This window comes from Natrix helvetica (genome assembly GCF_964273705.1).
Source record: "Natrix helvetica genome assembly, chromosome: 5".
NCBI classification, from domain to species: domain Eukaryota; kingdom Metazoa; phylum Chordata; class Lepidosauria; order Squamata; family Natricidae; genus Natrix; species Natrix helvetica.
The window spans coordinates 106,170,440-106,183,869 of NC_138551.1; the positions used below are offsets into that span (position 1 = coordinate 106,170,440).

Genomic DNA, 13,430 nt, shown 5'->3' on the forward strand with positions numbered 1-13,430 from the left:
GGCTGGTCCTGCCCTTATCCCAAATGCAAAATTTACTCAGTGTTAGCATGTGTGTGTGAGAGAGAGAGAGAAGGGTGAGGGTGGGAGGGAGGTGGTGAGACTGAGGAAGAGGGAAGGAGGTAGATAGAGAAAGTGAGGGGAAGAGGGAGATGGGGGACAAAGAGAAAAAGAGAGGGAGAGGGAGAAAGAGGGATGGGAGGGGGGAGAGAGGGGAACAGTGGGAGGGAGAAGAAAGAGGGAGAGAGGGAGAAGGAGGGGTGGAAGGGAGAGGGAGAGAAAAAGAAAGAGAGGGAGGAGAGAAAGAGGTAGAGAGGGAGAAAAAGGGGAGGGAGAAGAAAGAGAGAAAAAGAAAGAGCAAAGAGAGACAGAGAAAGAGAGAGAGGGAGGGGAAGAGAGAAAGGGAGAAAAGGGAGGGAAAAGAAAGAAAAAGAAAGAGCAAGGAGAGAGAAAGGGTGAGAGAGGGAGAGGAAGAGAGATAGAGAAAGAATGAGAGAGGGAGAAGAGAGAGAGGGAGAAAAAGGGGAGGGGAGAAGAAAAAGAGGGTGAGAAAGAGGGAGAGGGAGGGAAAGAGAGAGAGAGAGAGATGCTTTTCACTCTGTGCCTCCAAATTCTCTGCAAAGAGGGATGACACAGGTGCAAAATAACAGGCTCCGTTTCCTGGTGAAGGAAGGAAGGGACCATGTCAACCTCTCTTTTCTGCCCAGCCTAGGAACTGCCCAGAAGGGAAACAGGGAGAGGTTGTGCAAGTCTCAAGAAGGTGGTTTGTGCTGAAGCCCACGGATTTCCCACTTTGCAGAGAAAGAAACCCCCCCCCCCTGAAAAACAGCCTCTTGGAGAAGAGCCACCTTGCAGACATGCTACTTCTGGTTTTTTTCTTGGATGGGGAGCAGCGCTTTCTCAGCAAAACGCTCAAGATGAAATCAGGCAACGGAATGACTGCAACTAAAAGGCAGAAGATGCAATGAGATGCTTCAGTCCCACTGAGTTCCAGGAGGCTCATTCCATTATAACCACATCCTGGATTGAGCTATCGGGGACCCACCACCCGATGTTTGGACCCTGGTTTCCTCCCATTCCTTTTATTTATGTATTTGTTCATTTTTATTTATTTATTAAATTTGCTGGCTGCCCATCTCGCCACAAGGTAACTCTCCTTTATGCAATCTCCTGTGGGTGTTGTGGCCCACCAGTGGCCAGTGGAGCTGGCTGCAGATTCGGACAGTGAGGAGGTTGGGGAAGAACATGGGCCAGTCCTGGAGTCTGGGGAAGGCTCTGATGAGGGCTCTGCATCAGAGGCAGAGAGGGGGCTAGGGCCATCTGACAGTTATCAGCTGCCTTCAGAGTGGGACATCAGTGAGGCAGACGAACGGCTGGAGCCTGTTCCCAATGTGCGCATGCGCAGAGTTGCCAGACAAAGGGAACAGCTAAGGAAGAAGGGCCAACTCGGGAGTAAAGCCACAGGTGGATGATGAATGGCCCCTCCCAGAGGGAATAAAAGAGGAGCAAAAGGGGAGTGGAGTTTGCAGGAGACAATGAATTCATTCCTGCATTCTTGCCAAGTATTGCGGTGGACTCTGAAAGATATCGGCCTGGCCACTCTCCAAGCCTGATAAAGGTCGGTAATTGTGAACTATCTTGAAAGACTGGGAGGGGAAAGACTTTGCTGGAGAGGAATTCACTGTATATTCAATAAAAGGGGTTTATCGGGATGAGGACTTGGCTTTGAGCTGCTGGGGAAGCCTAGGTCAGAACAGCTGGTTTTATAAAAAAGATGAGGCTTGTGACAAGGGGGAGATCGGCAAGCTTCTTCTTGGAGATGTTTTCCAACTTCCAAAGCTATTTTACAACCCAGATATTTATTTACTCAACAACATTTATATGGCTGTCCAAATGATGCATGGGGATTCCACGGGGCTTATACCATTAGAATTCTGTAATATTAAAAAAAAAACCTAAGACCAGTCCCTGGCTCAAGGGGGACAATTGAAATTAAATGTTGACCAGCTATGAGAGGCTGGCCAGATTCTTTTTCCTCTTCTAGGACCATCTTCCAATAGACTACAATAGGTTGAGTAGGAACTCTGCCATGGGCTGATGGCTGTAACAGAGCAGCTCTGTCTTGGCAAGGGCAGGACATGATCAAAAAAGCCAAGATGGGGCCACCATAGAAATAGCAATGGCCCTTAGACTTGTATACCACTTCACACTGCTTTATAGCCTTTCCTAAGCGGTTTACAGAGTCAGCCTCTTGCCCCCAACAATTTGGATCCTCATTTTACCGACCTTGGAAGGATGGAAGGCTGAGTCAGCCTGGTGAGATTCGAACTGCCAAACTGCTGGCAGCCGGTGATCAGCAGAAATAGCCTGCAGTACTGCACTCTAACCACTGAGCCACCAAGGCTCTTGCTGTCATCAAAACTCTTAACTGTCACAACATCATGTCTGCTCTCTTCTCTTTTTTGACCATTCACTGAGGACACCCCTATCTGCCATTGTTGTAACTTACCATGCCAAAGTGAGTGAAACTGGTCAGCTACGTACAACCCACCCCTCTGGCTCTTTCCCCAAATATCAAGAAACAGGTGACTTGCGGAGTCACACAACACAGCAGTCCTGTGTAGCTGCATACAGGGGTGAGCTGCTGGGGGTTCGCACGGGTTCGGGTGATCCTCTAGATAGGATTCTGCCCAGTTCGGCGAACCCCCAAATGCCACCCCTGGCTGGCCACACTAACCCCTCCCCACCCCTCCCAGGAGTCTCCTCACGGCCCATTTATCATGCCAGGTAAGTGCAAGGCCCGTGCGGAGGCTCGGGGAGGGAGGTGGAAACGGACCTACTAGAGGTCCGGAAGTCCAAAAATGGGCCTGTTTCTGGCCTCTGGAGCCCGGGGAAGCAGTTTTCACGCTCGAGAAAAGCCTCCGGAGCCTGGGGAGGGTGAAAAATGCCCCCCCCACTGTGGTGCAGGAGGCCGACTAGGCCACGCCCACCCGGCAATGGGGCAGCAGACCCATTACTGCAATTTTTGAAGCCCACCCCTGTGTATGCACACCCTGAGTTATCTAAGTCCTGTCCCTCTTTTCCAACACCCTGTAAGTAACGGACATCATAACTCAGAATTGCAAACCCCAGTGTGGGAACTAAGCAGAGGCACCCTCTTCATTTCCTACATGAATAATGTAATCACAGAAAGGTAAGCATTTACGGATTATGCAGCTTTAATATATTTCAGTAATTTCCTACTGAGCTTTATCGGTGGGAAACAATGACAACTCATCATCTTTTACAACCACCGAGCATCTGACCATGCTGGGAGCAGGCAGAGAACAGTCAATCAATAAGCAGGATGGGACACAGATTTCCAACTTCTGCATTTCCAACTAGGGCATTAGGAACAAACAACAGCATTTTTAGGACACCCTCCAATTAATTTATCCTCTTTTACACCACTGATTTTATTATTTACATGCTTAATGCCATGAGATGGAAAGGTTCTTACAGTAACTCTATTTAAATTGTGCCTTTTCTTATTCCCCCCCCCCCCCCAGCACAGATTGTTATCCAAATTATATGACTGGAAGAAAACAGCAACATTTCCAAGGGCTGTTGCATTTGGTAATCTAATTTAACTCGGTGCTCCCCATGTACCAAATACTGAAACACACCAACAAATACTTTCTGAATGCAATCTTTGTTGGTTTGTCTCTCTCTGGATAAAGGCCACATAGTTATGTCCATGAATAGAAACAAAACTCACAGGGAAGGTAGGACAGGGACTCAACAGAGGGCTTGGAATAGCAGGGTAGATTAAGTTTCACAACTGTGGAATACCAGCTGTCCATATATTTAAGGAGTTTAACGATTCTAAATATGAATTCTTTTCAGATCAGTGCAAAGGGGTAGTGTCCGTGCGTGTGAATTATAAATATAAACACTTGTAAATTAGACACACACACACACACATATAAATGTATAAATTATATACATATATTAATGATTAGCATTTAAAAGAGAGTGTGTGTAGATATGCAACTAAATATGGAAGAGCTGGAATGGAGACAGGGAGGCATTTAATATATGGAGCAGAAGCTCCTCCTTTGCTGATAGGATTAACCAATCTGCCACTCCTCGTCCTTTCAAGGATTGTCTGGCTGCATTCACACTCACACAACAAGTTTCTCCAGGCAACTTAAATATCTACACGATCGTTTTTTTAGTTTTAATTGGGGAACGGGTTTGGTAGCCTTCTTCAAACCCAACCTATTCCATTGGGTTCGGCTTCCATGTGTAGCCTGTAATGCAACCACCAACCCAAACAATGAGGAGCATCTTCCCAACTGGGTTTTCTCCCGAGAATTTGAATTATATGCGAGGTCTTAGCAAGGGAGCTGGAGGGGGCTTTTTCCAGGGAACAAGGAGACAAAGAAACTTGGAAATTTGCAGGAAAAGGGCAAAGGCAGACCCACCCACCCCCATGCACCAGATTGCAGGGTACATCTCGTAGTCTTGCAGATAAGTGCTTTAGACTGGCAAGATTCTGTCTATTGATGAGCAAAGCAATAAAGAAACTACTCAACGTTTATTTGCTTTGAATTGGAGTCGTTCTTGGTTCCTTTGGCCTGACACCATCTTAGGTTTGAATTGGGCCATCCTTGTATTGCAAATATTACTTGCTGAAAATGACCTAGTTTTGGCCATCTTCTTCCTCCACAAACTGACTTGTCAATAATTCTACCAGCAAGATTAAAATAAACACGTGTTTTGGGGTGGATCTCTCTTTTTTAAAGGTACAGTTAATGTAGACGAGGCTATAAGTAAAAGCTGTTCTTTTTTTAAAAAAAAATAAGAAAAAGCACAGAACTTATGAAAGCAGAAATGCTTGCCGTGAATTCAACATGCTCAAAGCACAAGATCAGTTGAACGGGAGCCACGTTTAGACTATCATCAAGCCATTATGATTTCACTGCCTGTGATATTTAAACCAACGGGAAGCTTTTGCTGTAACTGTCGTAGGGAACGTAAAAGAGATGGGCATGATCAAAACACAAAACCAGGAAAAAAAAGCAAGTCAAAACCGAAAACAAGAAAAGAGGTGCAGACAGTTGATATCTTCGCTTAGAAAGAGCCTACCCAGTGAATTTGGTCCCTTGAGGCCCAAGCTGCAGGACTCGGCTAACCAGGCTCTCCCCCTCAATTAAAAGGGGAGGATTGGTGGGAAGATGCAGTTTACTAGTAGCATCCATGCAGCAGGAAGAAAAACAAGAGGGGAAATTAGGAGCCGGAGGTTGACAGCTATAGTAGGCTTACTTGCAGGTTAATTCTTCTGCTCTTGATGGGCAACAGCCAAGGAAGGAGGAAAGTTGGAAGAGAATGTTTCTTTAGAAGGGACAGGGTGTCTATGGGCACGGGCTGCTCTGCACTTGGGTGGGTAGCACTACCAAGGCTGATTGGAGCCCATGACAGAGGGAGGTCTCTGCTGAACGTCCCCCTTTCTGCCTTCCATCCCATCCCACCTGCTCAAGAGAAGCTCCCTCTGGGCTCCATGGGGAGTTGGCCTCCAGTGAAGCAACACACATCACAAACAAGTCAACGCACACGCAGAGGGTGATCACAATAGAAAGGCAAGGATCCAACTGATTAAGGAGGAGAAGCCACTTGAGTGATCAGCCCAGAGGGCCACTTACCCCAGGAACTGTGCCCCGGAAGGCCCCATCTCAATCAGCCGGCTGGCTAATCCTTCTCCTTCCACCATGGGTGGCGGGCTCGCCAGCTTGGCTCTCTTCACCAAGCGGCAAGTGATGCGGGTGGGAGCCGTGCACTTGCGTGGCGGGATGATGATCCTCATGCCGTGGTGGCGGCTGCCACGCATGGAGCCCCCCCGGGCATCCACCATAAAGCTGACCAGAAAACTGCAAGAGGAATGGGCAAGCGTCAGGAAAAGCTGGCACGGAGCAAAAGATCTCTAACACCAACTTAATGCACCAAGAAGGAAAAGCCTTCTGAGAACAGCCGGCACTTATTGGCACCATTTGGGTGCAGGTCTACTCAGAAGGAGGTGACATGGAGCCCACCACTCTGCTCCCTGGAGCAGCCAAAACCAATGGGGCTGAATTTGGATAGAACTGGACGGCTGATTTCTCAGCTAAGGGTACAGATAATTCTTTGCATGGGAGATTATCTGGAGGAGAAAGAGGGCATTTATTTTCTCTTATTTTGATCCCATGATTGCATGACACCATGGCTAAGGATTGCACAGGCTCTCCTATAGTGAAGGTATCAGTGTATGAGTCATGCCTTATCAGCGTGTGCAATTAATCATTTAACAGTTCCTTACACTCTATTTCTTCAGAAACTATCAGAGCAACGTGGATGCGTGACAACATCTTTTTCCCCTTTAAAAAAAAGGCTTTCTGAAGAAACCTGTCTCCTTCCTTTTTTCTTTTAAATCTCTCATCTTCAACCTGAACTCTGTGCTCTATCGCAGTTCCTCATAGTTGGTTTCTTAAAGGAAGCAGCCAACTTTGATCCCATTGCTGCCCCATGGAGGATGTTCTGAAAGCTTTCTTTTGAAAAATTCCTCCCAGTCTGCTGAACTCAGAGGACAAAAATTAAGACCTCCTTGAGCCAAGCGCAGTTCCTGGTGACTTCATGGACATCCAGGTGGGCTTCCTTAGTGATAAAGAACTATTAGGAAAGTGGCTTGCCATCTTCAAGACTGACCTTCATCCTTCCAGACTACCCTGCAGTTCCTCCAGGATTTCCTGGTGTCTGTCCTCCAGGTCTTACTGTAGTCCAGCCTGAAGATCAGGCAGGTTGATGGGACCAATGAGCCACACCAGGCAGGGCGGGGCAGTTGAGAATGAGTTTTTCTCAAACTGGACAGGGCAGAGGTGTGATGCTCCGTGAGCAAGTTATCGCCCTGTGTGTTCCCTTCACTCCTCTCAAATGGAAGGGGACACAATCAGAAGCCCATATGCCATGAAATCCATCTATCCCTCAGGCTCTGCTGGATTTAATAACATTTATTGAAAGAGGTCAAGAGAGCTCCTATGAAAGCAATGGCAGGCCACTTCCATACAGTTCCTCAGAAAGCAACATGGACCTGTCTAGTTTCCATAGTCCATTCGCCATTGGAGCTGCCTCTGCAAAAGAACTGCAGCTTCCATTTCGCCTACTTCAAAGAAGAGTTTAAACTGTTCTGGGTTTGTTTGCTTATTCCTTGCTTCCTTAACTTGCTTTGCACATTATTCTAAAGCAAGGTTGTTGTTGGCTTTTCCCCTATCCTTTCTACATTCCCAGGCCTAAAATCTCAATGTGATTGTAGATTAAAAAGCTGCTTCCTTCAAATTCTTGATTTTTTAAAAAAGGACCGATATTGAATTTATAAAGATGGAAGCATGCCAAAAAAACCAAAAGCCACTCTAAAAATATGGTGCTTCTTCTGCCCAGGAATAAATTGCCAATTTGTCACATGTGTTTTATCTTTTGCCTTGAGGCTGCAACCTGGCCTCCCTCCCCTATGCTGGGAAAGTGATTTCTTGATTTCTTCAAAAGATTTGGATGGTTGCCCACACACCCAGGTGCAACTCTGGGCAGCTCAGAACTTCTCTTTCACTCCTGGGGAGTCAACTCCAGGACTTGCAGTGCAGCGGGAGGTTTTCTGGAAGAGAACTTCTCTTCCCTTCCCAAACCTTTACCTGTCCCAAGAACTCAGCTTATTTTTAAATTGTTCTCTTTTGGTTTGTTTAGTCTAATCCATAAAGTTCCCCCAAGTTTGCAAGATCTGAAGGATTTTTTAGCGCGTTTGCTAAATAATTCTCTCTGACCATTTGACTTAAACAACACTGGTCATGTGAAATGTGAATACAGGCATGGTTAAGAGCTGATCATGGCTTGTTTTTTCAAGCTCAGCAAGTACCTGGAATGTGAGACTATGCCTAGCTAGAAAGACCACAGAAGCAAGCTGCAGTTTGAGTGTTGATTATTTTAGGAATAGTTTCTTTCTCTTCCATAGAGCCTCACTGGCAAATACGAGACTTCAGCAATTCCTCTAGTATTTCCGATTGACATGCCCATGACCCTTTGTTAACTAACCTGTCTATCAGTCCTCCTAGACATCAGATGATAATTTTTTTCATGCAGTTTGTATAAATGACATCAAGAGTTAGTGACTATCTAAATCATTGTCAGACTAATGATATGAGTTACAGAACAATTTCTAAAGCACAATAATAAAGACAACAAGTAGACAAAGGAGGAAAGTCCACAGCAGAAGGTGGAAAGACTGGAGACGCACTGAAACATCTACAGACATTGCAACTGGGGAGGAAAAATAAAATAAACACACAGAGAGGCAAAATGAGAAGTCACAGACAGCGTCATCACCTTGAATCATACTGTGGGAGTGGAGAGGAATAGCTGCAAAATAATTTAGAAAGCAAATTGGGGAAAAATTAATATGAGATTATTAGAAGCAAGCAACAAAAATGTCGATCATAAACAAAGGCAGTATAACAAAAGCAAAGCATTTCAGTTGGGCCCTAGCGGGTGGAGAGAGGTGGGGGTTATTTCCCTGTTTTAAAAGCGAAAGAGATTATGCGATAGCGATATGCATTTGGCTGATATTAAAACCTTTGCTCAGAAATTGGATGGAGATGACGATCCATACTCTGGCAGGGGATAGGAAGAAATAAGGATTGGTTTGCATTGCGCAAACATTCTTGGAACCTGGGTTATGTTCAAGGATGTAACGCCGATGGCAAAGGATGTTCAGTTGATTTATGAGAGCCAGTATTTTAAATGTTTGACAACCCAAATTATCTGAAACAATGCCTTATTGTGAGGGCATATGTTTGATTTTGGCTTAGCTTGTTGTTTGATCTCGGCCCCTACTGGCTGAAACTCCCAACCAATGATTTATTGATCTTGCACAAGTCTAGGAGAAAATACAGTGCAAATGTTCATGATAAACTGCATTTGCAGCAAAGGGCTGTAGTCCTACCACTTGTATAGATTAGCACTGATTCTCTCTCTTCCTGTATATGTTGGATCTCGTGCAGAGATTAGAAGCATTTTCTGCCAGTTTCAATTAGTCACACTTTAGGGTTTCATCTGAATCCTAAATCATGGTTAGTCTTAAAAAGTATCGTGGAAAAATCCAATAAACATCCAATTAAATGAAAAAAACAATAATAGGGTGGTAGATGATCAAGAACTTTGAAGGACTATAGAACGTGTTTAACTTAAATCGCACAAGGCCAGAGACAGAAAAAGAAACAAGTGGCCCAAAACTTCAAATGTTGACTGTTTGGATGCCTGGATACTAGGAGTTTCCAATTTCTAGAGGAAAATAGTGAAGGCTTAACAGTGCAAGGCCACTAACGCTTGACTTTTACCTCTGCGGGAAAACTATAAGGGATTTCAGATATAAGAGTGACACTGAATAGTTTAATGGACATGCTTGAGGGGGGAAGGCAAGTGCATTCTTGATCGCCAGCAACTTGGGCCTGAGAGCCATTTGGGGACCGTGCCCAGAGGTGGGCTCCTACCGGTTTGGACCGGTTCGGCCGAGTAGGTAGTGGTAACTTGGCCTGCCACGCCCCCAAACTGGTTTTTTCGTCATCGGTGCAATCTTGATTTTCAGTTCTGCGCATGCACAGAACAATCTTCATTGCAAAAATCTATTTTTTTTCCTTTTCTAACTTTGTGCGCATGCGCAGACCTTTTTAGGTGCATATGCATGCACGCGCGGAGCAAGTTTTTTTGCTTGCATAACTGGCAGTAATACCGGCAGGAACCCACCCCTGGGACCGCTCCCCAGGCCCCCTTTACCGGAACACTGTACAGCAGGGGTGTCAAACTCAATTTCATTGAGGGCCACATCAGGATTGGATTTGACCTTGGAAGGCCGGGTGGGGTGGATGAGGCCATGGTGGGCGTGGCACGGGACCGCACCTCCGCAGACATGGTTTTATAAACTTATAAAAATAGAAAGGAGTACATTTCTGTGATTTTGGTTTTTTTTAAATACTTGATCTACTTGATCACCTTATGAGAGAGAGAGAGAAACCAGATCAAGAACCTGACTCCATAGGAAGACTAGAACTATCGTAGCAGAATCCTGCAAGCCCAATAGGTAAAATATTTTACTTTTCCTCCCTTTTATAACCTTCTCTGTCAAGGATAGCCTCCCAGAGCACTCTGGAGGCCAAAAGTAGTTGCGGGGAGGAGGGGGGTGGGCACGTCCCATTTTTGCCAGCAGAGGTACTGTGGGCCGGTCCTTTGCTATTTCCAGCACCCCAGCAGCCCAGATCTAAGCACCCCCCCCCGCCAGCCATATGCGGCCCCCGGGCCTTGAGTTAGACATCGCTGCTCTACAGAGTTCTCATCTTGTATGGCCAAGAAGTATTTTCCCAGCTGGTCTTTGGTGTCTGAAGTGCGGGTTTTAACAGCTGGTGCTGGGGGAAACCGTTCTATGAACTGGCTGGTTAATCCTTACGGTGGGAGTTATTGGGAAGGAACGATACTCGCTTGTGGCCACGTCTTTGCCATCTCGCACAATTCACAACTATTTAACCTGTTGTGGGAATCTAGAGATTGAGCAGCCCTGCAGAGATAAAAATGGACTTTCCATGCTGCAGGAATGTTTCCCAGTTGACATTTAAGGGGAAGGAAGCAAAGTAATCTCATTCGGAGCGATATGAAAAGAACTGCCCCTTTTCAAATGCAGCTGCCCAATCTCTATTTCATGCATGTTGGATGCATCACCTAAGAAGATGACTGTCACCATATTAATAGTGCCTCAAACAATGTTGACATTTGGTGGAACCAGAGAGTTTATTCTAGACTTCTGTATTCCTGGAATGAATTTAAATAAAGCTGTCCATTTGGGATAAGCCAGTAAACAAGGCTGACAAAGATTAGGAAAGGTCCCGAAGAATAAAGCTGTACTGTATATCTTTTTAAAAGCCTCGTTCATATCTTGATTTGGTGGTAGGAAGATTATTTTTTGCTTTTAGCTCTAATTATAGATACACTTTAGAAGGGAAGAAGAGGAAATGGAAGCTACCTTGTAATTATAGCAAACATGTCTAAACATTTAAAAATAGTCTTCAAAAACTTTGAGAGGATTATTACTAGCATTTGAAAAATACATTTCCTTTTTTTTTTTGGAAGGCATAATATATCTTTCAATTTACTGGGAAATCAAATCATCTTAATCTTGCTTAAATGGAACTGAAAGTCATGAAACCTGAGCTGTTTTGTTGACACCTACCTATTTCTCTGTCATGCACCTAGTCTAATTAAGTATCAATGCTAATTTCTTTGCAACAGTTAATGCAACTGGTGCAGGTATTTAAAAGGAACCCCTAGATCAGATGTCCATCTTATAAGATAGCTGTGTTCCATAATATAGTTTTAAATCAAAAGTCACAACTTTTGAGCTCAGAGTTATTCAGTGGGGGGAAAGTCAGCAGATGAACATGGAGGTTGAGTTCCAGTCCTTGTTGTGATCCTATACTAGTGTGCTCTGAACCTCCCTCTCTACTGATTCTGGCTCACAAAGCACAAAGTGTTAGATTATAAAGCAAAATCAGTCACATCCATGAGCAGAACATACACATCTCTACTAGCATATGAAGCAGTTTCCAAGTTTCTTATTAGTTAGAGGAATGGAGTCAGAATTTGCATTTGTATCTGTCTGTCTCTATCATCTATCTATCTATCTATCTATCTATCTATCTATCTATCTATCTATCTATCTATCTATCATCATCTATCTATCTATCTATCATCTATCTATCATCTATCTATCTATCTATTTATCTATCTATCTATCTATCTATCTATCTATCTATCATCTATCTATCTATCTATCTATCATCTATCTATCTATCTATCATCTATCTATCTATCTATCTATCTATCATCTATCATCTATCATCTATCTATCTATCTATCTATCTATCTATCTATCTATCTATCTATCTATCTATCTATCATCATCTATCTATCTATTATCAATCTATCATCTATCTCTAGATATACAGGAAATGAAAAGCTTCTTCCATACATCCAAGGCAAAGAAACTCACAACTATTTCAGTTCCTCCAAATACACCCAGTTGTCATGGCTGAAACATGTTTACCGCATTGTGGACTAGAAGGAGAAATGTTTTGACTTCTAATCCCAGCAGCTAATTTCAGAGCAAGATAAGAGGTTTGGCTCTGGTATGAATCAGGATTGCCTAATTATGGAACAGGACTACTCATGGCTTTAAATGTTTAATTGAAAAGCCATCTAATTACTTATCTTGATATGTCTCTCTCTTGCTCTGGGCTGTTGAAGTGGTGCCCAAGTGCAGGTCAAAATAATCTTTTGAAGATATTAGTTTCATTGTTTTGCTATCAGAAGCATCAACTTTATTGCTAGGCTTCCTGTTCTGTATCTCTTGATTACTTGGTGTGATTGTGTTGGTGGCTGCACAATGGTGGTGTAGACATTCAATAACATTAAATATCAAATTCCACAGTTGGTATGGAGGAAGTGTATGTCAAGGAAGGTCGCTGTGAATAGGTTATTCCCTCTCCTCCAAGCCGCTGCCTGGTTTCACCCCGAGTGAAGGAAGGGTAGTATCCAAACTACTTACCCTGAGTGGATGGGGCTAGACACAAGATTAACATTATCCAAGGTCTCCGCAGCCCAGCTGTAATGCCGGAGGGAATCCGAGTCCACTTCTCTAGGTAATGTTGGGGGCTTCAAAGACATGGCCAACAAGAAACAATTAATTCACCCAAGAAATAAAAAAAAAAGATTCTGTGCTTTAACACAATCAAGTCTTTGAAAGGTTCTCTGGAATAAATGCTCTTCTGCTCTTCTCTCTGATTAGCTTTGTCTGACATCTTTCCTCCAAAGAAACCTCCCTTCTCCACTTACCATTGTTGTAACACTAAGGTGATTATGCAGTGATTGTCTCCCAAATCTCTGGGTTGAATGGGGTTTTGGACCTACATCTCCCCACACAATGCCCAACCATTTCCTCTGTCAGAAGAGGAATGCAAGGAGGACAAGAGATTTCATTCAAGGCTCTTGCCCAGGGACCAAACCCCACCTCTATGAGCCAATGGAATCAAACTCATCAGCAATTGCTTCACTGCAATAATATTATCCTATAAGACAGGGGTCGGCAACCTTAAACACTCAAAGAGCCACAACAGTCCTAAATGGAATCCCTCCATTCAATTCTGGAGCCGACAGGAAGTCTGTTTCCCCCACCATAGAGTCTCCTCCTAGTGCAGCATCCTTTTTCTTCTACCTGTCCTAACTGAAAGCCCTATCAATTGTGGAGCCGACCGGTGACAGGGAGCCACAGCAGAGGGATGAAAGAGCCACATGCAGCTCCAGGGTTGCTGACCTATGCTATAATAATGGAT

The 13,430-nt window shown here is 44.4% G+C and overlaps 1 protein-coding gene across 1 annotated transcript in view; it reads right to left on the minus strand.

Annotated features, from left to right (window-relative positions):
* The window catches only part of ANK3 (ankyrin 3), a 197,476-nt gene that overhangs the window by 44,163 nt on the left and 139,883 nt on the right, over positions 1–13,430 (minus strand). Inside the window, exons 26-27 of the mRNA XM_081954513.1 lie at positions 12,647–12,753; positions 5,682–5,906 (exon numbers count right to left, since the gene is read on the minus strand). Of these exons, the coding sequence (XP_081810639.1) occupies positions 5,682–5,906; positions 12,647–12,753 (332 nt within the window). The remainder of the gene's footprint in view (positions 1–5,681; positions 5,907–12,646; positions 12,754–13,430) is intronic.